General features: G+C 40.9%; 1 protein-coding gene across 4 annotated transcripts in view; it reads right to left on the bottom strand.

Moving 5' to 3' along the window:
• Positions 1-26,599, bottom strand: part of pld1a (phospholipase D1a) — a 47,899-nt gene that overhangs the window by 17,643 nt on the left and 3,657 nt on the right. For 2 of the 4 annotated variants that reach the window (XM_034144410.1, XM_034144408.1), the window contains exons 2-8: positions 6,197-6,412; positions 5,398-5,567; positions 3,844-3,986; positions 2,455-2,566; positions 1,894-1,959; positions 1,022-1,080; positions 740-832 (exon numbers count right to left, since the gene is read on the bottom strand). In XM_034144410.1, the coding sequence (XP_034000301.1) occupies positions 740-832; positions 1,022-1,080; positions 1,894-1,959; positions 2,455-2,566; positions 3,844-3,986; positions 5,398-5,567; positions 6,197-6,380 (827 nt within the window). In that variant the 5' untranslated portion in view covers positions 6,381-6,412. Of the gene's footprint in view, positions 1-739; positions 833-1,021; positions 1,081-1,893; positions 1,960-2,454; positions 2,567-3,843; positions 3,987-5,397; positions 5,568-6,196; positions 6,413-12,428; positions 12,447-13,899; positions 13,977-26,599 lie in introns of those variants that run through there. The other 2 variants (XM_034144409.1, XM_034144411.1) reach the window with 2 other exon arrangements.

Here is a 26,599-nt window from a genome sequence, read left to right as displayed (position 1 = left end):
TAAGAAAAATTCAAACAGACAAGCAGATGAAGAGAGTCAAACACGTGCCAATTCAACCAGGCTGAAGATGGCACTAAGATTTTGTCAGCAATAAAATAACAATACAAATGCGAAAATACTTTGAAACATATTACCAATATAATGTTTTTAAATGTTTATTAAGTGGTCACTGTGTTTGAACACCCATACTTTGACACCTTCCTGATAACAATCTTGAGTCTGAAATGCTAAACTGAGTTTGTAAATAGCATCGATCACACATTAGATTACATTACATTTCATTTAGGCTTTTATCCAAAGCGACTTACAATGACCAATTACAGGGACATTCTCCCTGGAGTAACTAAGGGCTAAGTGCCTTACTCAAGGGCACACTAGTAGTGGTGTTCCTGGCGGGATTTGAACTCACAACCTTACGATCTTCAGCCCACCTCACTATCCATTAGACCACCACTATCCCTACAAGTTTAACAGTTAAAAACAGAAAAGTTGTGTTTTATCACCATAAGGTGTTCCGCTTGTCAACTGTAGGACTAAAATCGAAAAAGGAAGAGACTCGCTACTGAGAAGATACACTATGTAAACTACTTCAAGTTTCTGCTAAGAAAGTTGAATGTGTCTGCTTGATTACAAGAAGATAAACCAGTCATCAACATCGATACACATTATGTGAATTTGGCTGATATAACAACGAGCGGGAAACATTGGAAAACAGGAATATAAGTAAAGAGACACACACCGTTTGGACCAGCGGTAGCAGGCCTGGCTGTGGCCGCAGCAGTTCATCCCGGGGATACGATGTCCGCCTGATCGCTTATAGATCATCCCTTCCCTGGGGCAGACAGTAAAATAAGTTACGTATGATCAGGAAAAATTACAATGGCATGCAAGTAGAGTCTGAATAAAAAAATAGAAGACTTTGAAGTTTAAAAAAAGAGGACTCTGTTCAATGCTTATCCACCTGAGACAGGACCATGTTTGTACAGATGGGAAAGAATTTGAAAGAAGAGAAAATGCTCACAGTCCTTTGGGCCCCAAGTCATGGATAAAAGACATCTGGCTGATGTCAATGAACTCCATCTGAGAATAGACAGGAAGAGACAACAAGAGGCTACACAGTGAGCCTTGGGATAGACAAACAAAGAAAACAAACTTGATACATGCTGCACTGTACATGTCGTCATGTGACTCTGAGCAGACACCTTTTAAAGTATTATCTCAAAATGGGTTCTCATCTCATTTATGAATTTGTAATGTGTCAAAATGATGCGGTTTATTAATGTCAGAACATGCTAAACCTAGCATTAGTTTGTTTTAAAGCTCATACATAATTCAGAGTAAGGTCAAATTTAGCACGAGCGTGAACACACTATATGTTCAAATGTAGGATATTAATAGGACACTCACTATTGTGCAACACATAGTTTTAATGAAGTGTTTGTGAATATGAAAAATACCAAATTAAATGATAAAGATACTTTTTACTGTATTGTATAATTACATATTTAAGCAATACAGTTTATTGAAAATCTTAAATATCTTTTTTTTGCACAGTATACAAAGTCCTCTTCAAGACATCAAACAGACATGAGGCCCTTGCCAGCTTAAACTGGCAGCAATACTACACTTAAATGTGATTGTGTCAACATAAAGCAGACATGTTGCTATGGATGAACTAATAATCATCTATGTCAACACGCACTTTTCCATCATAAGGAAGAGCAACAAAAAATACTGTTGCCAACATTTGCTTATACAGTGCATCTCAGGTATCTACAGTAGCTGAAATGTGCGCATATCTAATGCAATTTTAAATACACAATAAGTATACATTTAAGATTCAGGCAGGAAGTGGTAATGTCACAGCTGGCAGAGCTTAGTATGATTACTCACAGTATGGTGATATTTGCGGTACATGGCCATCCTCAGCAGCTTGTTCAAATAGTCCTCTAATTGTCTCTGTAGGAACACATACAGTATACTATGTATTGGCCACTCTGAGTATTTGTATTTGCACACACACACACACACACACACACACACACACACACACACACACACACACACACACACACACACACACACACACACACACACACACACACACACACACACACACACACACACACACACACACACACACACCACACACACACACACACACACACACACACACACACACCACACACACACACACACACACACACACACACACACACACACACACACACACACACACACACACACACACACACACCACACACACACACACACACACACACACACACACACACACACACACACACACACACACACACACACACACACACACACACACACACACACACACACACACACACACACACACACACACACACACACACACACACACACACACACACACACACACACTGGATATCGGGTAAAATGGCTGCAGGCGCTGACGTGACGTACCCTCCTGCTGGAGACCTGCTCGTCTCTCACCAGCTCGTCTCCCGCTCCCCTCGGCAGGGACGGCATCTCCCTCACCTCGCTCTTCCTCACCGTCCTTCTCCTCACCGTGTGGCTGAGAAAGAGGGAGGAAATGAAGAGGCTTATTTCAAGCTATCTGAAGATGAATCACCAGAGAGAGCTTGTTAAATCTCACAGTGTGTCCACACTTCAAGTTTGAGGAGAAACTGTTCCACCATTACCTAAAGCCAAAAAAAATACATTCCAGCGGCTGATCCTAAATTAAAAACATAATTTCCTGTGTATCTCGCTGCCAGTTTAGACAGGCACATATAAAAGCTTAAATACATTGACAGGTTGCAGACTGGCTCAGTGTTGTGTCTCATCAACAAGGAACACATAACAGTGAAATGCTACGTAACTGAAAACAGGGAGAATTATTGAAGAAGCAAAAGAACATACACCAAAGGAAATTGTAAAAATAATCCACCATGCTCTTCTTTCTATTACAACATCAAGTCAAGATCACAGACAAAGAAAGAGATACAGGGAGAAGGGCAAAAGTAAATCCTATTAAAGTCCAAGGGCAACATTCCTTTGTTGTGTTGTGAGTACATCACCAGAGGCAGAAAGAGAGAGGGAGGGAGGGAAACATAATGGAAAAAGAAGAAAACATGATAGTTGAAATGTCTAGTGTTCCAGACCAAGGTTATAAAAAGCAGATTTATAGATGGATGTATATATTCTGTATATATATCTTCGTTCAAGATTTTTGATGAAAAGGCATGCTCTGTCCAAACTCCAGAGTATAAAACAAATGTCCACCACCATATATGATCAAATTAACACATTGTGTCTTCTTTGTTTGAACCAAAAACAAGCTAATGTGTACAAATGTCTTTTTTGGAATCAGCTCTGATTGCAGGGCGACTGTTGCTGAATTCACACAATGCCAGCAGGAGGAGGATAACAGCAAAACCTCCTGTTAATATAACACAAATAAACAGAAGAGATTTAACCTTGAGTGAAATTTACAGCAAACGTGTTGGCAGATTCTTTGGAAGCTTTGCACAGAGCCAGACTGGATGTTCCCTTTTGTTTCCAGTTTATATGCTCAGCTAAGCTAACTGTCTCTTGGTTCTAGATTCAACATTAATGCATAAAGACAACAGCTAAATTGAACTTTCATCTAACTCGCAAGAAGGTGAACATGTGTGTTTGCCTAAATGTAACACAACTATATTAATCATTCTCAGCTTGTTTGTGCTCCATTTCCCACAAGGTCACCTCAATGTGACAAATACGCGTGCATTTGTGTGTACGTCTTTCCTTGTGATTTTTTTTGTGTTCACACACTCTGTGGAGTGTAAATGTGTGTGTGTAGGCGCTGACCTGCGTGACGGCAGCGGGATCCTCATGAGGGTCTTGTACGTCTGCAGCTCTTTGTGCAGCTCCATGAAATGTTTCTCCTTCCTCTTAACCACCCAGGTAAACTCACCGTGCTTCAGCTCGATCTTAAACACTGCCGGCAGGGACTACACATACACACACACAACACATTGGGGAGGGACACAATGAGTTTAATATACATCAGTGCAATTATTAGGATTGGCGTTACAGCATCTCTGTATAGCATGTGTATTCACTCTCTGTCCTAAACGGCTTGTTGGAGCTCCTGCCCACCCCCCCTCCCTGTGAGCCTAGTGTGGTCTGATTGGTCAGCTCGCCCACTCTGTTCTGATGAGTCCACCACCTTTACAGCGGAACATCAGTGATTATGCGTTTGTTAGCAACCAGAAAATGACACCAGTAATGACAAACAGATGAGAATGTTGCGTGGGGCCTGGGTGCTGTGTTGGCGGGACGTTGCGGGGCTCGCTGCTGCGAGGAGCGGACAGTGTGAGCTGGCTTGCTGGTGTGGTTTCCTGGTTGCGGCGAGGCCCGGCACACACACACACACACACACACACACACACACACACACACACACACACACACACACACACACACACACACACACACACACACACACACACACACACACACACACACACACACACACACACACACACACACACACACACACACACACACACACACACACACACACACACACACACACACACACACACACACACACACACACACACACACACACACACACACACACACACACACACACACACACACACACACACACACACACACACACACACACACACACACACACACACACACACACACACACACACACACACACACACACACACACACACACACACACACACACACACACACACACACACACACACACACACACACACACACACACACACACACACACACACACACACACACACACACACACACACACACACACACACACACACACACACACACACACACACACACACACACACACACACACACACACACACACACACACACACACACACACACACACACACACACACTTCCCGGAAGAAAAAATGGAAAAAGACAAATGTCCAACGAGGCGTTCTGGGGCAGCATAGGCAGGTCTTTTCTGTGTTAGAGTTTTACTCGCTACAGGGTGTACTTTGAGGGTTTGTGACTTTGCAGACTGTTTACATGCAGAAAAAGCTACATAACACACAAGGGGACGGGTAATAACCGGAAAAGCATGACATGGGACCTTTAAACCACTTTCAATGGTTTGGCTTATTTGATGCAAATGTACCTGCATGTTTCTTGTTGTTTTGAATTTGTATCTATGATTTATTGCAGTTATTGTAAGTCCCTTTAGATAAAAGCGTCAGCTAAATTTAATCTAATGTAATCAAGAGTGTCTTAAGACTAAACATCTGATACCTATATTTTCCAACATAAAGTATTTTAGAACGTAAAAGGAATGACAGTAATGTTTGAATCTCTGCAAAATGTTGCCATACAGACTGTGTGCAGTACCTTGTTGACACTCCTCTGGTGCGACAGGTTGAAGCGGTCCTGTGCGGCGGTGAATCTCTCCACCTCCAGTATCCGGGCGGTGATGGGCACAGTGGGAAGGTAGACCTTGGCGTTGGCCTCCTTGAAGCCCACTGTGGCATACAGCGCTGAAAATGGGATACGACAGTCCCCTAGGAGGAGGAGAGAGGCGGGTGGTTAGCGTGTTTTTTTCTACGTGTTCCCGCATGTAGGAGTTGTTCAGGCTGCTTTGGAGCGAGTAGGCTGCATTACTGAAAACTCGGCTTTTGTTCAAGATTTTTACTTTGCAGTGTTGGGTCAAATGTTTCTGCTTCTCTCTGGTAAAGTTTGTACGGTCTAAATGATGTAAAGGATAAATCCACTCTCATACTCATGTACTGTTAGATACCAGTTTGAAGGCTTACAAACTAAAGTATTTCTTTGTGTGTTTTTTGTAAATGTTTCAGACTGACACACAATGCGAGTGCACTTTCCTTCAGTTGGCTTGTCTTCCTCTCAGTTTTCTTACATTTCCCTGGGTACATCCCTATTAGTCAAGTCACACACTTATTGTTTTGGCGCATATGGTCATAAAAATAGAGCTCATGCAAAATTAATCTGGTTAATAGTCTGACAATTTCAATTTCCTGGAAGTGAATCTCTTGAGGATAATGAATCATCTCAAAATCTGAGCTGTTTACGGAGTCTTTATTATTGCTATATTTCCGTATGTATCATCTTAGTTTTCTGAGAAATGATAGTGCAATCACACAGACAGAACATTATGTAAACACAAACACACCCAAGTAGCCTCCATCATACTCGATCTCCTCTCCCTCCCCCATGTCCAGCTCTCTGGTGTCCAGGCTCTCCACCAGGTCGGCCATGGTGATTCCGTCGTGAGCGTCGGGGTCCGATGTGGCGTCAGACACCTCAGAGGTGACCAGGTTGAGGCTACTGGTTGTAGGCGGTGCTTTTCCCAGCATGCTTAGCAGTTAAGCCCCAGAGCAGGGCGAGCCTAGAGGAGATACACGATCAAATTAAAACATTGTATGCTGTGGGATAAATGAAACATCCTTGTGTGTGTTATTGTCTACGTGACTGTTTCCGGAGAGTTCATACACTCCCACAGAATGACCGTCATTTGACTTTTAACCTTCCACCATTTACTGAACATGACCGGTTACACAAGACCCTGGTGTGCTGTTATGATAATCCCATATGGATCACAAGAATGCACAAACTTAGGCACATACTGTAGACCCATCTGAAACACTCTTCAAGGTCACATGTGGCCACTGCACCAGACACAGCACCACTAGGAAGAAAATACGTAAAACCTGAACAGTTCAGTGCTAAAAGTCAGACCACAGAAATTAGCTGTGATTCACATCATTATTATAAAACAGTTTGGAGACTACCCTTCTTGGAAGCATCTGCATTTGTTACATGTCTAAGCCTGAATCTTCTTACTCTGTTCTTATAGCCACGGTCATCGGTGTTTACCATTATCCCTGAAGTCTGTTGGTGAAATTCTTCTAAAATACCAAGAGGCGTGTGATGAATTAAATCTCTTCACTTCATGCATCCTTGAGACCTGAACGCTTTTCTCTGCAAGGCTTTCAAATCGTCTCGCAATATATTCTATAAGTTAAACAATGCTGAATGTCAATGTCATTCACCTTTGTCCCTCCTAAAGAAAATTGCCTTTTAACAATCTAATATCTAAGTATTCTGTGAGTAGTAATAATTAAATTAACAGTTTTTTGAAAAGAGGAAAGCGATCATTGTTCAACACTGCCACATGCATACGTTTTGTTAGCTCTGATAGCACATAATGCCTGGGTGCAGCACTTTAAAAAATGTTGTTTTGAGAATTATTTCTGGGGCCTGCGGTGACCAGTATGTTGAAGGTCAGAGGGGAAAAAAGCATTGCTGTAAATAATTGATTTTTGCTGTAAATAATTGATTTTTCTCAAAATGTTGCAGCCAGGTTGGACAACTGACATTGAGCTCTTCTCCCCATGAGACAGAGATGCGTCAATCACTTCAGTTTGTTAATAGCAATATGACTGAACTCCCGCCAACCATTACCCTCCCTTCCACTCTGCACACATATCAAGTGCTGATGCATGTCTTTGGAAATGATTGCTGGATAAGTAACAGATGAAAAACATGTGTCCCTCACCACCTGCGTCTGTGACTTCAGAGACATTCCTAAGACATCACCTAATTAAATCCAGTTCATGACAAACCGACTGTCTGACTCACCGCAGTTGTTTATTAATGACTCACACACTGAATGAATTAGCTGATAACCTCCTCTCCATTCACATCATTACAGATTTGTTTATTATGTACCGTATCAGTAATATGACATATCCAATAAATAACCTGTACATCTTATTTATTGCCGCACAGTGAGCCCTTTGCACTAAATGGTAAAAGGTTTATTTCAGTGTACAGGTTGTTCATTTCAACCATGGGCATGGTATGGCTGCTGAAAAAACCAGCATAGACCAGCTTAAGATGGTTGCTGGTTTTAGCTGGTTTTAGCTGGTTTTAGCTGGTTTTAGCTGGTTTTAGCTGGTGTTAGGCTGGTTTAGTTGGTTTACCAGGCTGGTCTTGCTGGTTCAAGACCAGCCTGGCCAGCTAACGTTCGGGGAGTGAAGATCAGTTGAGCGTTTCTGTGACTCCGCCCAGCGGCTGCTCTTCTGAGAGGAACCGCTCTGACAGCTCTGTCTACTGGGAAACGCGCTAAAAGTCCTTCTGGAGGTAAGCAACACTACACAATTTCAAATAAAAAGCAATGTTAGTTTAGTTAAATTATTTTTTCAAAAGAACCAATAAGTGTATCATTAAAGGACCGGATCGATAAGCGGTATCGATAAAAGTAGTAGTACCGTTAAAACCTTAACGATACCCATCCCTACTTGACAATGCGAAAAAGGTTATCTATTATCTGATCTGATCTGCTATCCTTGGTTTAAAATGTTGACGGACAGATTTTTTATTTATCTTTCAGCAGAAAGTTTAATAAAATATGTATATTTGAATCAAGTATTCATCTTTATTGTCTTCATTGTCAGTTTCCACATGCCTAAAACAACCCCAAGCTAAATCTAAAAGTTAATGGCTAAATAAGAGCGTTGAGAAATTGTGCAAGGCATAATCTGAATAGTCGATTAATCGTTTCCTTAATCGATAGATTAATCGATTATCAAATTAGTCGTTTATTGCAGCCCTACTAAATAGTGGTAAGTTGTTTTATTGTTCAGTGTACGTTAATTTAGCAACTTAATGCTTTACTGCTGTTGAATAAACCCTATATTGCTAGTGATTTTATTAAAACTATGATTTGCAACCTTTTTGATTCCAATTCCAATCATCTTTTTGTTATAATTGTAAAACACATCTTAACATCCATCAGCAATCAATACAACTTATCATCCAACACAAAATAGAAGAAATCTGGACCTATTCTATTTCTTTTTATACAACAGCATCTATTGGGACTGCATTGATGTCATCAAGAGCCATGAGGCGCTTTCACACCGGAGTACTTTTCCCAGCAATAGTTCCGATAGTTCCTGGGATTTTGCGTTCACACCAAAAAGATCTGGATTTTTTTTTTCAGTCCCTGGTAGAGAGGTAGTACTTTCCTGGGGAGGAAAAGGTTCCAATTTTTGATTGGCTGGGCGAATTGCAAACCACGCCCCTAAACCTCCGAACATTTTGTGAAGCCGCCATTTTATTTGCTGGCATTAGCATTATTAGCATTAGCATTAGCCCAGCGCACCAACGGAGAGAGACTAACTTATGGCAACACAAAAAAAAACATGGGAGCGGTGGAGATGAGGAGGTGTCGGCGTTCTGGCGATTTACTCTGAAGGCTTCTTCAGCTTCTACTGAAGCCAGTCACCAACTCCGGGGACTTCAGATGGCAGTATACGCCGTGAAGTTGTTTGCGGCCTGCCAGTAAACCCAAAGCAGAAGAAGAAGTGACGTCAGCGGCTTCATTTGCCTAATCCTCCCTCAGGGACTTATTCCGGTGTGAACGCGATCTACTCTTTAGTTCATCAGAACTAAAGAGATCTGATTAACTAAGTACTGGGAACTAAGTACGGCAAAGTACTTGGTGTGAAAACGCCTATTGACTTCAATACATCATTTTTCCGAAATAAGGTCCCATGGAGGTCCACCGGAAAGGGAGGGACTTCGCCTCTCTAAAAGTGCTTCCGGGCCAGCGGGCCATTTATAATGTCTAGCCCTGCAATGTCTTTATTTTGGTATATACCAGAATACATGACACAATGAATCTTTGTAATATATTTATGTTCTTGTTATTTATGTTTAAATAATCATACCAGTATTCAAATAATGTATGCTGGTCACCTGGAATCCTAGTAAGCTTCCAGCATGGTATATTTGGTTGGTTGACCAGCTTGACCAGCTACTGTAAGTTGGTCTAAGCTGGTTTTTTCAGCAGGGACTGCTATTATTTCTAAAATGAGTTTGTCCTGTTAAGCCCCATGCCCCCACCCGCGGGGGCAAAACGCAACATCTTGCAAGAAACAGCGTCTGAGGGCTTCTTAACATTTAACAAACTATGAATGTGTCATATCCACTTAACGGGAAGAAACTCAGCTAACTGACGATATGAACCATTTTTAGCCAAACAAAACACAAGTCTAATGCCGAGCCTCTGAATTAGCCCCGAGCGAAAAAATGCTAACGCACTTAGCACAGAACTCACGGTAGAAACACTCCACCACTTATCGGATCTGCACAAACAAGACATCAGCTAGCAAGCTGAGATTCCAGAAATATAAGTATCATCACTGAGCGACCAGAACTCGCGGCATGGGAAGCAAAACCAGACAACACACAACGTAGCTTTACGGAGCAAACACGCGAACAGTCTTACCTTTGCTGTTGTTCTGATAAAAACGATAAAAAAGCCGCTGAAGGTTAATCCAATGGTTAATCCAATGTGTCACTTTGTAATGATTACTGATAATCCATCTTCATATTTACTAGTTTGAGCCTAGGTTTCAGTTTTCAGTTTTCAGAGCGTAACATAGCTTTCGACTGTGTGCGCGTCACTCTCACTCCTCAATGGTAACGTGTGTGTATATGTGGAACTTATAAAAAATCGACCAATGGGTTCCAGAGAAACGGCAAATCCACCCAAAGGTGTTTTTGTTTTTGCATAAAAAGCCTGTTTCAATTGAAATGCCAAAAACCTGTTAAACCTGTGTAATGTATCATGCATTCGCTTCACTACTGCCCCAAAAATTCCTTGACAGGGTGTGGAGGTTAAACAATCCATCTTCATATTTACTCGTTTGAGCCTAGGTTTCAGTTTTCAGTTTTTAGAGCGTAACATAGCTTTCGACTGCGTGCGCGTCACTCTCACTCCTCAATGGTAACGTGTGTGTGTATGTGGAACTTCCCCCTGGATTCTATTGGCTCTAACGGTTCATAAGAGATGTTAATCACCAAAATCGACCAATGGGTTCCAGAGAAACGGCAAATACACCCAAATCCGCCCAAATGACCCCAAAGGTGTTTTTTTTTTGCTAAACCTCTCTAAAAAAGGTCAAATGTCACTTGTTTTGCATCAATCTTGATACAGGGTACTTATATGTTATAGTTTGGATTCCTAAAGCTTTTAGTCTACTATCCCATCATTCAAGGGTGGTTTTCACTATAAGTAATGTTTTTTTGTTGGACGGACACTATAATTTACATTTTTTTACTATGTTCAATCGGAATTTACTTTAAAATAAAAACAATTCTATATTGATTCTGACTTTTCTACAGCCAACTCACAGGTTTATAATTGCTTTGAGAACAAATATTATGAATTTACCCCTTTTAGAAGCGAAGTTATGGTCATTTGTTCTGGGAATGTCATTTTCGAGCCTGAGGCCTGAAAAACAGGCTCAGGGCTTAACAGGTTAAAAAAAAAGAAGATGATATGTATCATCTACATCATGAAACACTGTGAACATTAGTATTATTCCTTATTCCAAAGAAAGGGTGTTGTTGCAAACCACAGAATTCTTAATAAAAATACAAAATGCAAATGTTGAACCATGAATATGACATTATGCAAAGCTTTCACACACAAACAAGCACACACACACATTCACACACATACCGAGAATAACCGCACGTTCATTTTATGAGCAGCTTCTCCACGTCTGTCATTCATTTCAGAGACCTAACCTAATTAAATCCAGTAAATTACAAACCAACTTTCTGACTTCAGTAGTTCATTAATGACTCACACACTGAACCAGTTAGCTGATGACCTCCTCCTCATCCGAATAATTTAATCACATGTATTTAATAACGTATTGTGTACTCGCATACTAATTATCAAGTGCCTTGCTGTGTAGTTTTAGATATTCTGTCAATGCTGTGCATGGGAATGTGAATGACTGCACTGACTGCACCCATAGGAAGGAGTTGGTGATGCAATTTGATTTGTAAGACACCATGCTGAGTAAGAGCGTTCAAGGCTTAGCGTCACACCCACACATGGCTGCAGTCAGCCCCTATGAAATGGAAATGATGCATCCACAGTGTGCAGTGACAGAAGGATTCAACGCAGTATGCACACAGTGAACTGCACATACAGTCAAAAAGCTTCAAAGACAAACATGGGCAAATGTCAGGCTGCCTTATGGACACATATGTGCAGCAGCACCACACAGACTTCTTGTCATGTTATATTGATGTTTACTTTGAGTGAAGGAACATGGATAAACTGTGCTCAAGGTTCAAGGTTCAAGGTTCTTTATTGTCAATCTGACATAGCTACAGAGTAATTATGTAGTTGAAAATCTTATGTCACAGGCTTCTCCAACAATGCAACATAATAACATAATAACAATAAGAGCAAGAGCAATACAAAAAGAATAATAGTTATAAAATAAAATAAAGTTATGATGTGGAATAGTGCAGTACGAGTCTATATACAAGTTATTGGAATGATATATATATATTAGGTATTAGATACATACTACTGAGTAGCAGATGAATGTTTGAAGTTGTTTCAACAGTTCAATCTTTTAACAGTCTCACTGCCCGCGGGAAGAAACTGTCTCCGAATCTTCTTGTCCTTGCCAGGATGCTGCGGTAACGTCTGCCAGACGGCAACAGAAAGAACAGTTTGTGGCTGGGGTGATGGGGGTCTTTGATAATCCGTAGTGATTTCTTCCTGAGCCGCTGGGAGTAAAGTCAGCTGGGAGTCAGCTCTCTGTTTTAGTCTCACTGTAACCTCACCGAAACACACCACTGAGAACACGGGGTTTATTCTGCATAAAAAGCCTGTTTCAATTGAAATGCCAAAAACCTGTTAAACCTGTTTAATGTATCATGCATTCGCTTCACTACTGCCCCAAAGATTCCTGTATTACTAAGACAGGATACAGACAGGGTGTGGAGGTCAAACATTGCTTCACAGCTACGATACATCTTTTAAAGTGCAAGTAATGTCAATATATAAACACAGACAAAAGGAAGACCAATACAAAAAAGGTACCACCAAGAGAAGTGATTAGTCATGGGAGACTTCCTCATGCACCATTGACCAACCTTCCTCTGAGTGCAGGAGAAAACAATAAGAATCAGGAGGAAAGGGAATAAAGGAAAGGAGAGAGAGTTGATTCTCACAAGAGATTACAATTCAAGTGTGTGGTCATTTCATGCATTCCCTTACTGCTGTACAACACAGGGTCATAGTTATGTTTTCTATCGTGATTAATCTACTATTCTATCAAAAATGTGTTGTACTGTAGTTCTGATGAGTACTAGTAAATCAATTCAGTTTACGAATAAATGCTAGTCTTGTATACTGGTTTGTAATGAGATAAGATAGCAGGGAGTAGCTAGAGCGTCATTGAAAATGTTACAACATATGACAACCTTCTGATAAAAGCAGACACAAAGCAGTCACTGATTAAGTAAACATGCATGTTTGGACAAGAAACGAACATGAAATATGTCCTAAAATTAATCAAATTAAAAGTATTGTTCATAAGTCTAGAAATAAACACAGTGTCTTCTTAGTTTTGATGTAAACGGGGAGGAGCAGCACTAAAGTATGAGTTTTTAGTGATTCAACTGATTTCTGGACTGTTTTCTCTGAAACAAGCTGGGGCAGGAACAACACACACACACACACAGACAAAAGCACACACACACACACAAGTCAAATGTCTTTTCAGTCAGTGAAGGCAAAATAAAATCACACTCTCTGGGACTGGGAGATGGACATTTTAGGGCTTTCTACCGAATATATTTGCAAACATAAAATGCAGTTAAAGCCTGAAATTAACATACATATCTACCCGAGTGTAACAATTATAGTAAACAATGTAACCCAGACTTAGAAACACACGTAAATACCACTTCATTCCCTGCAAAGTGTTACATTCTTCTGTTTGGAACTAAAATGCTCGTGACAAGTAAGTAACACAGGAGTACGCTCACCAAGAGATAACAGCCAGACAGTAGACATTCCCACTGCAAAGAACAAGACCCAACACGCTCTGACCGTCAGGAGAGTCACCTGCAGCCACCAGCTGTCTTCAGTGACTGCACAATAATAGTTGACTGTCTTCATTCATCTGATCACTTCCTCATTCAGTTATATCCCTGAAGAAGGAACTGGGTGATATTAAATGGGATTATTCTACATGACTTGATAAAAAAGATGGTAACAAATAATGACATGATTCTGAATCATGTTTTCAAATTCTTAAGCGGAGCATGTGTGTCCATTGCTGAGTCAGCATGGACTCTAATGAGGTGACTTAGCTTGGTCATGTTTTGTACTGAGAGACAACAGTGAGGAAGAGGATATTGCACACAGCTAAGAAAAGTGGGACATCTTAGCCCATCTAGTTTATATATAGAATAGTGCCCACATACCCGAAAGACAATTCAATCCGGACTCATAACAAAATTGCAATGCAACCCGGGCTTCTTGCAAGTGCCACATTGCCCTACTGACACCTCATCTGTCAGTTTGAAGGGTCTGCAGCCACATTTAGCAAGCTTTTCAGGGGTAGGAGGTGGAAAAAAGGAATGGCATCTTTAAGAGAACAAGAGGAGAGCCATGCAACCAGACCTCTACGACCTGCATAAAGAGCGTACATTTCATACACCGATAGTTCATTGTGATCTAACAATTGGACAAGGAAAAAAGACAAGATCATGCAGTTGTCTTTGGATTAATATTTCCACCGTGTAACTGTAAAACCGATTCCTAAAACCAAGAGAAAGCAACTTAATTGGTCTCAGTAGACATACAGGATATAGTCAAGGTCATAACATTCAGCTGATGTTTTTGTGTGGAAATGTAATCATGGATTTCAGAAGTATTTATGACGTTGCAGTTATCTTCCTGTTCTAAGAATATCCACAGGCTTGACCCACTGAGAGGTTAACTGCAGAGGGACCTGGTATGCTGCATGTGGTTTGAATGTCTGCATGTGTGGAGTCAGATGTCAAACTCACGCACGCACATGCATGGACAAAAGCACTGGTCATGTTTCCGTGTCTGATGGGAGAGCAGATCGATGGTGAGAAGAGCCATGAAACTAGGAGTTATCTCTCGACTCCATTCCAATGGACGGCTGCCTACTTCCTGCTTCCTGTCCTGTTGTCATGGTGATAGTTTGAACAGCCAGCAAGTTACGTGTTTATAAATATCAACAGAAGCAGATAAGAGTGTCCGCCTCTCCCTTCACGAGCTACCATGCCTCTTAAATGTCACTTAGTTGGAATCAACGCATAGAAGAAGAAAATGAAAGAATGTTGAGTGGGAGAAATGTGGAGGTTTGGTAAAGTGGAGAGAGAGAGTCTTCGAGGCATCTTAAAGCAAAGAGGGAACTTGTATATCTTTTCTACATGTAACAAATGGTAAAATAGTCTTCGCCCCGCACCACAGAGCCATTGAGAACATGCTGCTATGTTTGATTCCTCATAATACCAAATCCATTAAGAACAATGTAATATCTTATCTTATATTTAACTTAAAAGTTAGACCACAGCTTTGGGGATGAATGATAAATGGACTGCATTTATTCCAGACTCCTCAAAGCACTTTACAACTACAAGTCATCATTCCTCCATTCCCCCCACATTCATACAGAGGAAGGGGCTGCCATTGCAAGGTGCCCCCAGCTCAAGGAAGCTAATGGCGCTTTTCCACTGCAGGGCCTCGCTCGGCTTAGTACAGTATGGCTAGGCCTCGTTAGGCCTTGTTAGGCCAGGCTCACTTTATGCTGCGTTTCCATTACAGTTTAGGAACTGGGGCAGTAACTATAGTAACGCAGTGTAGGCGGAGCCGTGACGTCATCTTCAATGCGAAACACAAAACCAACATCAGCCGTTAGCTGTTAGCACTCAGAGCTCACAGCTCCTCATATCTGTTCAGAAACTAGACAAAAGTTAAACAAGTACAAACCACAGACTGCCTGTGTCATGGCGAATACAGTCGCTGGTTTATTTATGTCTGTATAGGCCGTTGTTGTGAGTGTGGATGGTCGGAGCATATACTGCGTTAGCTTAGCCGATCTCCATTCAGAAAACACGCATTTTAAAAGGTTTTTCGCCTGCTGTCTTGTCTGCAGACTTGTCAAAGCATTAATTCATGGTTTTTACTAACCGGTATCAGTATGTTGTTACTTCGGCATCATTTTGAAACGTGTACTACAATTAAATCACGGTCAAATATGTTCATTTTGTTGTAGTTGCCAGCGATTCTCTCACTAGTTTAGCATACTCAGCCCGGTTGTTGGCCCGGAAAGAACCTCGATTTTGGAGAGCCAGAAAAACTGTGAAAAAGTACCCACTAGCCGGAACTACGCCTAGTGGCAACGCAACCAACGGCACGGCACGCTTAAACCGCGCTGTAGTGGAAATGCGCCATAATAACATTCACACACCATTGGGCCATGCCAGCGGGAAAAACTTTAAGTATTTAGTTAAGTATTTTGCCCAAGCATCGACATGTGGAGTGCAGGGGCTTGGATCGAACGCACAACCTTCTGATTGGAAAACAACTCCACTACCTCACAGACACAGCTGCCCCAGAAAATAATAAACCACCAAAGAACAAAACCATATACATACCACATTCTAATAAGGGACCACTTGTGGAAGCGACCATCATAATTTCTTATTAAAGGCATTTTGCATTATTAAATTAATCATTTAATAATGCTTTTTTTGATCAGTAAAAACCATGGGAACTTGTTTTGGATCGTGAGGTTATGATAAATCTCTTTGATAGTCTTTATAGTTCATCAAATAGACTGCTGTTATGGGCTGCTTGACCTTTGAGAGACTAATGTCTGTGATAGGTCATACCTTGATTGTTAAACCTGTACCAAACCCAAGTGTAAATGCGTCAACTCCCCATTTTACAAAGCGAACAAGCATCTTCTACAATATTTTTTTCAACCTCTGAGCTGTTTCAGAGCAACATTGTAGTTAAGTCACTGCTCCTAACCGAGAAATAGTCCAATATACTGTATAATCCTCTGTTAAATTGTTGTTTTTACACTGTGATTATGTACGGATTAAACAAACAAGATGGAGGCCTGCTAGCTTTTCACCAGTTTTCATGCTTGGTTCTACGCTAAGCTTTCTAGGTGCTAGCTGTAAGCTTCAAATGTAACTAAATCAATCTTCTATCCAACATTTCTTTTGGAAAATGTGTGAGGACATTCCTGAAGTCTAAAACTATTCCTTTAAAAGGAACAGCTGTAAATGATTATATATTTATTATAAGCGGTTTACATTTATGATTACTGGTGACCTACTTTTACTCTGTGACCTTTATTAGCGCTGACTTTTATAACTGCAGACTTGATCGTTTATCAGAAAGACTTTACTGTCATTGTCTCTCAAACGTGGCAACGCAGAGACGATAAGGTGAAGGATGTATCACTTTTAAAGAGCATTAGTTAATGATTTATTCATAACTTTTAAATGAAGGCTTGTTAGATAGTGGTATGAAAAGTTTAATAATTACTGTGTATGACACCAGGTTAATCCACAATCAATACTGTATTCAACATCTTCGTCATTCATTAATACAGTATCTCACATTCATTTACACCCATTGATGTTTCTCTGAGATCGCATGAGTCAAAAGCAAGCAGGGCGAGGTGAGTTTGTTTTCGTTCATTGGGATTTGCCTTTATAGTCTCTTATTTCGTGCCGTCTGTCCTCCTGAGGTTTATCATAAGGTCAGACAAATACTTTGTTAATGTACTTAAGTACATTTTTCTGGTATCACTACTTTACACCACTACTTATTATTCTGCCGACTTCTTACTTTTACTTCTTACATTTTTAACACAAATACCTGTACTTTCTACTTCTTACATTTTGAACACAAATACCTGTACTTTCTACTTCTTACATTTCCCAAACAGGCTGGTTCCTTTAGTTTGAATGTGTGTTTGGTGGCGTGATCATTATTATTTAGAGTCATTGCGTGCCTATTGATTTGAACACGATCCGTGTATCCATCATTTCCTGGTCTTCTCTAAAGAAGAGGGACCAATGAAAACGTTGTCATGTTGCCGTTGTTCAGCATGGAAACATTCATTAGCTAACAATGACATTATTGTTCTATTAATATAAAGGGAGGTCAGGTACTCTTTAAAACAGCTGCTAGTTATGGGTACTTTTTACTGAAGTACATTTCAAAGCCCATACTTCTTTACTTTTACTTGACTAAAGAAGTTTAGTCAGTACTTCTACTTTTACCAGAGTATTTTAAAACACAAGTATCTGTTATTCTACTTGAGTAAAGGATGTGTGTACTTTTGCTATCTCTGGTCTAGCAACCAAAAGTCAGATTCACTCCAAAACTGTTGTGAACCGTGTGGGAAGGCCATTGGTTCTCATGTAAAATGATCACACATACTACACACTTGTCTTTTGTGTTGCTGTTACTTGTGTACACAAAAGCAGGCAGCATGATGGGATGTGTCAGTAATCTGATCCTGTCTAAAGGGTGGGAACTCGCCATGCTGGGGCTACTGCTGGGAGTGAAGATGTGAACTTTACATGATACCAAACCAAATTTATTACATGTACAGCACTTTGGCTCGACCAAAAATCGCTTTTAAATGTGCTTTATAAATAAAACTTGATTTGATTTGATTTGAAATCTTGAACAGGGAAACAGTAGCATTTTTCTCACCCACAGCCAAGGTATAAGAATTTTTACAATTCTAATACAAACACAAAAATATCCTCTGCTACTTTAGGGCATCTTGTTGCTAGAAGGGTCTTAGGTGCGCTCGGGCTGCGGCCTGCTTTACACCTGCTGTAGCGGAGGCCTGTATCCACCTGCTCCACCTGTCGTGCTCTACGGTGCCGAGGAGGTTTTTACCACGGGGATATCGCGGAGAGACCGGAGCGCCTCTACGTTTCGGGCTGGACCTGCTTCGCCTATCCTGTACTGCTGTGCTGAGGAGGATCTTCACCGGGGACATAGCGGAGAGACCGGAGCGCCTCTACGCCTTGAGCTGGGCCTGCTTCGCCTATCCTGCTGTGCTGAGGAGGTTTTGCACCGGGGTCATCGCGGAGAGACCAGAGCGCCTCCACGTTTCGGGCCTGCTTGCGCACCTATCCGGATGCTGTGCTGGTCTGGGAAAATGGCCCCTATTGTGATTCTGCTATGCCTGTTAGCTATTTTGGACAATGAGAAGTTCTCTCGTCATCCGGAGAAGTCGACTGGGTTCAGGTCTGTTCTACCGCCCGCAGTGGACATCCCCTGTAAAGGTTCGGATGTCTTACACAAACATTTACCGGTCACCTTGTCGCAGACAATCTGCTCGACAAAATATGTTTGTCTTTTTTGTTTGCCTGCGATGATGGTTCTTCAGGACTGCTTCTCAAACTCTAATCAAACTCTCGCAGACTTTTCCGGTGATTCTAAAGTAGATGACAATGTGTGTGTGTCGATTAAGAGGAAAAGATGCCTGTTTTTTTTGTTGTTATTACTGTCAGGAAATGTTCAACCTAACCCTGGTCCGCCCAGTAGTAGTAGTCAGATCGCTACTCCTGCTGATTTTAAAGCTAGATCTGGGTTGGGTTTCATCCACTTGAATGTGCGCAGTCTGTTAGGTAAACTAGATTTTGTCCGCATTTGGGCAAGCTCGACTGGCGCTGACGTCATTGTTTTATCAGAAACATGGCTAAATAAAACGATTTTGGCCTCTGACATATCCTTAAATGGTTATAATGTGTATCGTACCGACCGGCCTAATAAAGGTGGTGGAGTTGCCATTTATGTTAAGAATAAGTTCAGTGTAACCACATTGATCTCCAAATCTGCCAGTAAGCAATTCGAATTTTTAGCCTTAAATATAGAAGTGGCAAAGGGGCAACAAGTCATGGTGGTGGGCTGTTACAGACCCCCCTCAGCTGTCAAGGACTCCTTGTCTTCACTAGCAAAACTTTTATCACAACTAGACTACAAGGAAATAGTGCTACTTGGAGATTTTAACTGGGACTGGTTAACTGCAGTATCAGAGGATTTTAAAAACCTTTGTATCTCTTTAAATGTTACTCAGATTGTTGACAGTCCTACTCGCCCTAACGTTAAGTCCCCTAATAAATCCTCCCTAATTGATCTCATTCTAACTAATGTTCCCTATAAATACTCATCTGTGGGAGTATTTGCAAATGATGTGAGTGACCACTGTGTTGTAGCCACAATTAGGGACACTAAGGTGCAAAAGGTTAAACCCCGTATTATTATTAAGAGACACATAAAACATTTTGTGGAGCAGGGTTTTGTTCATGATCTGTTTGGGTTTGATTGGGGAAAAATCGATCTGTGTGCTGATGTTGAAACTGCATGGTCTTATTTTTATCTTGGTTTTATGGAAATTATAGATAAACATGCACCCCTACGTACTTTTAGAGTAAAGGGACGAGACAATCCTTGGTTTTCTGCTGAACTGTCCAGTCTCCTACATGAGAGAAACAAGGCCTGGGCAAAGGCTAGGAAATCAGGCTCAGAGGTAGAATGGCTGCGTTTTAGGCAGCTAAGGAATAGCTTCACTTCACAGGTCAAAAGTGCTAAGTCGAAGTACTATTTGTCAGTTACTACAGAAAACCTAAATAATCCTAGGAAATTTTGGAAAGCCATAAAATCGCTATCCACCGGTGAGATCCGAAATGAGCTACCTCCGTGCATTACCACAGCATCTGGCTCGATATCGGACAGGGGTACTATGTTAAATTGTTTTAATGAGCATTTTGTGTCCTGCGGTTCTATGTTTGATTCTGTGACTAACTCTGCTTCTGTGAACACCACAGTCGGTGACTCTGAACAATGTGGTTTGGAAAACCCTTTCAGTTTTACTCCTTTTACTGTAAATGTTGTTCATGAAGCATTATCTAAGTTAGATCCTAAGAAACCGGCTGGCCCGGACAACGTAGAACCTTTCTTTTTAAAGATAGCTGCAGATTTTATTGCTCCACCTCTCACTACTCTTTTTAACCTCTCCCTCAGCACAAACACAATTCCTAAAGTATGGAAGTCAGCGTATGTCCTGCCACTACTAAAAGGAGGGGAGGCAACTGTTTTAAATAATTATAGGCCCATCTCGAAATTGTCAGTTCTGGCTAAGGTTCTTGAACGCCTACTGAGTGAACAAGTAAAGGAGTTTTTATGTAACAATGACATCCTGTCTAAACATCAGTCAGGTTTCAGAAAGAAACATAGCACCATCACTGCCACAATGAAAGTGGTGAATGACATTACAAGTATTTTGGATAAAAAGCAGAGTTGTGCAGCTCTATTTATTGACCTTTCCAAAGCGTTTGACACAGTCGATCATCACATCTTAAAGCAGAGGCTACTCAGTATTGGCTTATCCAGCCATGCAGTGGGGTGGTTTGTGAACTACCTCTCTGAAAGGTCCCAATGTGTTCACTTTGATGGGCTGTCTTCTGAGTGGTTGAACATTGCTAATGGTGTTCCTCAAGGTTCTGTTTTAGGTCCACTTTTATTCTCCATCTACATCAATAGCTTAGGTGAAAATGTGGATGAAGCTACTTTGCATTTTTATGCGGATGACACCGTGATGTACTGTGCAGGTCCCTCCATTAAGGAGGCGGTTGTTAAATTACAGGCTGTTTTTAACATTATTCAGACTCAGCTCTCTGAACTAAAGCTTCTTTTAAATGTTGAGAAAACCAAAGTAATGCTCTTTTCTAAAGCTAAAAAGACTCCAGAGACTGCTTTGGATATTGTGACTATGCAAGGACAAGTACTCCAAGTGGTTAGCTATTATAAATACCTTGGCATCTGGCTTGATGATTGTCTTACTTTTAAACTTCAGGTCACTAATCTGCTTAAAAAGCTGAGGGTTAGGCTAGGTTTCTTTTTCAGAAACAAGCCCGGTTTCTCTTTTGAAGCCAGGAAAAGGCTAGTCACTGTGACCTTTTTACCTGTGCTAGACTATGGTGATTTGTTGTATATGAATGCACCTGCCCATTGCCTGGAAAGGTTAGATGCCGCCTATCACAGTGCTCTGAGATTTGTTACTAACTGTAAAGTACTTACTCATCACTGTACCCTGTACGCCAAGGCAGGTCTGCCTTCACTTGCTGGTCGGAGGCTCAGTCATTGGTACATGTTCATCTACAAAGCCATGCTGGGTAAACTACCTTCTTATATCTCCTCTTTGATCTCACGGAGAGTGGCAAGTAGCTATTGCCTGAGATCACAGGATGTGTTTTTATTACATGTGCCAAGTGCTAGGACTGTTTTAGGTGCTAAAGCTTTTATGTGCGCTGCTCCTCTAGCTTGGAACACTATGCAAAACATTTTGAAACTGAGCATTTTGATTCCCTTGCATCATTTTAAAGCATGGCTGGATGAAATATTATTGGATACCTGTAAATGTAAATAGGTTGCTAATGTATACCCCTGTAATTATGTTGTGATGTCCTTTTGTTTTCTGTTTGTTTTATATGTGTAACTAAATGTGCCGCAGGTCTCCCTTGTAAAAGAGATCGTTGATCTCAATGGGATTTTTTAACCTGGATAAATAAAGGCTACAACAACAACAACAAGGTGGCGAGCATTTACAGATTAACTTCTCATTTAGGAGGAATTCAGACACCCCACTATCACTCTATGCATATTAAGCGTATTTGAGCATTAGGAAAAGCACTATACAAATCCTGTGTATTATTATTATTATTATCACATTTTTCCCTCACTGTTTAAGGAGAAGGTTCAAGGTTCAAGGTTCAAGGTTCTTTATTGTCAATCTGACATAGCTACAGAGTAATTATGTAGTTGAAAATCTTATGTCACAGGCTTCTCCAACAATGCAACATAATAACATAATAACAATAAGAGCAAGAGCAATACAAAAAGAAAAATAGTTATAAAATAAAGTGATGATGTGGAATAGTGCAGTACAAGTCTATATACAAGTTATTGGAATGATATATATATATATATATATATTAGGTATTAGATACATATTACTGAGTAGCAGAAGAATGTTTTGAAGTTGTTTCAACAGTTAAATTGTTTAACAGTCTCACTGCCCGCGGGAAGCAACTGTCTCTGAATCTTCTTGTCCTTGCCAGGATGCTGCGGTAACGTCTGCCAGACGGCAACAGAAAGAACAGTTTGTGGCTGGGGTGTTGGGGGTCTTTGAGAAATAGTATAAACTGTCTTTTCAGTGCTTGTGTACACATACTGAACATTTGGGTTGCCTAATAAACCCACAAACTGTCAGATTTTGTAGGCAGCCCATCTGAGTATCTCCTACCAAGGCTTGAAAAGCATCTTTGCAAAAGTGTGTTTTATTATTCTGGCAAGCCAATAGTACAGAGTGGGCATTTTCGGGAGGGAGCTTTAAACTTAGTGCCTGTCTCTTAAGCGTTTCAGAAGGAGAGGGAATTCAGATATTCAGACAGATTGTAGGAGAAAAATGATGGATACCATATAAGCATGCAAGAATTTTCCAGCAGAAACCCAAAAATACAAGTATGAAGCCGAAAAGAGAATAATAATATGTCATATTTCAAGTTATTATCAATAATATTATTTTGATTAAAATTGTATATTTGGCAAAACATTTAGAAAATGTAGCCTTGTAGCCCCTCCCACCTCTCCCCTCTATCTCACCTCTCCACCCTGCCCCCACTGGCCCGGGACTTTAACACCCCACACACACAAAAAATCCAGCACCAGTCACTTTTACGCTGCTATGGACATTTTTGCACTCCCATTTGCACTATGTACATAATCCTTTTATATATATATATATATATATATCCTGCTTACTTGAAGTAAACGGTTATTTTGTGGTTTTTTGTAATTATTGAGTGTTCTCGCATTTTAATGTGTGTTTTTTTATACTTCGGGACTGTGGGAAACAGTATTTCGATCTTTCTGTGTGTACAAACATATTTTGAGATTGACAATAAAGTTGACTTTGACTTTTGATAATACATCTTTCATTAGTGATTATGAATGTATGGTGCCAGTGAGATATTAGCAGAGCAAAGAGACACTGCAAAGAAAAAGTAGAGTCTGACTTCAGAGGCTCTGATGCCAGAAACATGAGGGCGGGACTAAGGACAATGACTGACTGTTGAGGAACCTGCGATTTAAGTTTTCATACATTACATAATCACACCCTAGTTTTGTATATGTTATGACAATAAACATTTGAATCTTGAAACGTTCTCGTTCCCTTTGGCCAAACAATGACAGTGTACCTTTTTAAGGGGAAAAAGATAAATCTGTGGCTCAAGGGAAGGAATACATAAAAGTGACTGCATTTCATCAATAAACCACTTTGACAGTTTAAGCTGAATGTTTCGGTTATTGGTTCATAATTACTTAGTTAATTCACTTCATTAACTCAAAGTCAGACGTCTTAATCAGTGGTCCTCATTGCTTAATAGAGTGCCACAGTGACGCGTCCTAAAACCCGGAAGTAAGTTAGCATTTTACCACTTCCGGTTCCTTCGACAAAAACCAATGCAATTTCTCCATAGGATTTTGGAAAATAGCTCGAAATAAGGTCTGTGGTTGACACAAATTGAAGAGACAGATCACGTTTTGTTCAGCCGGATAATATCCACATGTCTACCCTACTTTTATAATTTTCTAATCATAAATCTAATCAATAGATTTATGATCGAAGAAGTTTACTTCCGGGTTTTACTTCCAGGTTTTAGGACGCGTCGCTGTGGCACTCTATTATTACGTCAGTATGGGTGTAATGATTGTATTTAGGGATGTCCCGATCACCTTTTTTTGCTCCCGATCCGATTCCGATCATTTGATTTTGACAATCTGCCGATACCGATTTTTCCCGATCCGATCTTTATGCAATGCATTAAGAGAAAAAAAAGGTAACAGATAACGGCTGGTCATCCAACGCGATGAATTCAGCTATCTTGGCTGTTTTTTTTTTTGGCCTTTTCACTGTTCTGGGGCAGTTTCTCTTTCCTTTTAAAAGTCTCTGAAAGTGTTGGTTGTTTCAGTGCCGTTACCTGAGTGGCCGCTGTGTACTCGTTGTGTTGTTGTTGGTGTTTGTTTCTCAGGTGGCGTATTAGATTGGTCGTGTTGAACGTAGCTCTGTTCTTTCCACCACGCGGAACCTCCGCCTTGCAAACATTGCATCTGGCTGTTACACTGCCTTTGCTTTCAATTTTATAATACTTCCAAACTCCTGACATTTTCTCTGTCCCGACTCCCGAGTCACCAGCTGAACGTAGCCTCTTGTTAGCTTACTGCTACTATTAGACACTGCGCCCACTCTGTTGCCAGATTTGAGAGAAATAAGCAACCAGGTCTATGAAAACAAGCCCAAAAGAAGCAACACATACATGATGTTGTGTAATTTTAAACCAAAACTAAGGCCTCAGGATGACTTTAAGACGTGAACATGGTCATTTTTGTTTTGTAACATTAAATAAAATAATACAAAAAAATTATTAAAAAAAAAAAAGAAATTCCCGATCCCCGATTTTTTTCTCCCGATTCCGATCTTTTGAAAATCACGTGATCGGCTCCGATCCCCGATCACGTGATCGGATCGGGACATCTCTAATTGTATTTGTCATAGTTGCTTCTTTCAATCCATAAAGTGTCACAAATAAGCTCTACATGTGTGCCTATTTTAAGCGGCAGCCGATAGATACTCCTACTTTTGTCCCACTACACTAGGTTTGCTTGTCAGAAAAGTCTCAAATGATTGGAGAGAACACTGGAGGCGGGATGAGCATCTGTAGTATGTCAATAACAGCGAAGGTGCTGTAACTGATTACCCAACAGTGTTCAGACAAATAGATAACTCATGAGATGCATCATCTATTCCAGGATGTGTGATAACACAGCTTTGACATTTACAAGGTACTGTGGTGAAAGATTTAAATCATTGTAAACATGCCAGAGGGAGGCTGTGGCTCAGTGGCTAGTGTGCTGGACTTCGAATCAGGGGGTAGCAAGTTCGAGTCCCACTGCAGTCAGCACGTCGTTGTGTCCCTGGGCAAGACCACTTCACCCCAAATTGCTCCTGTGGGGATTGTCCACAGTACCGAATGTATGTAAGTCGCTTTGGATAAAAGCGTCTAACAAATGACATGTAATGTAATGCCATACATACACGGAGACGCCATCTTTGAATAGTATACTACCACTCACACACACACATACAATAAAGATCACATAAAGTTAGCATTCACAGAACATGTGGTGCCAAGCTCCTCGTGGCGCAGATGGTACAAACAGAGAGAAAAGGAGAAGATGGAGGGAGGGGAGGAAGGAACCAATAAAAGAGGTCTGTGACACCTCTCTCTCTCTGCCCACACTAAAGCTGCCCATTATCTAATCCTTCACACCATGGATGGGGGGACAGGCAGAGAAAGCAAGACATACAGTAGATGCCAGAAAAAGAGAGGCCCCAAACGTCATCGTCGCCAGAGTTGTGTTCTGCCGCGGGAAAACAAGGCATCATTGTACTGAAGGGGTGATGGAACTGCTCTCTCTCTCTCTCTCTGTCCGCCAAGCCTGACTCAGAGCTACCAGGGCGGCCAAGTCAGAGCTGGGAAATGCCCAAACTACTACTTACAGTATGCACTAACCACTAAAGTGACTCTAAGTCAACATGAT

This window comes from Trematomus bernacchii, unplaced genomic scaffold, assembly GCF_902827165.1.
Source record: "Trematomus bernacchii unplaced genomic scaffold, fTreBer1.1, whole genome shotgun sequence".
Taxonomy (NCBI): domain Eukaryota; kingdom Metazoa; phylum Chordata; class Actinopteri; order Perciformes; family Nototheniidae; genus Trematomus; species Trematomus bernacchii.
Note: the sequence above shows the minus strand (reverse complement) of the source record. Positions and strands in the feature narration are given on the sequence as shown.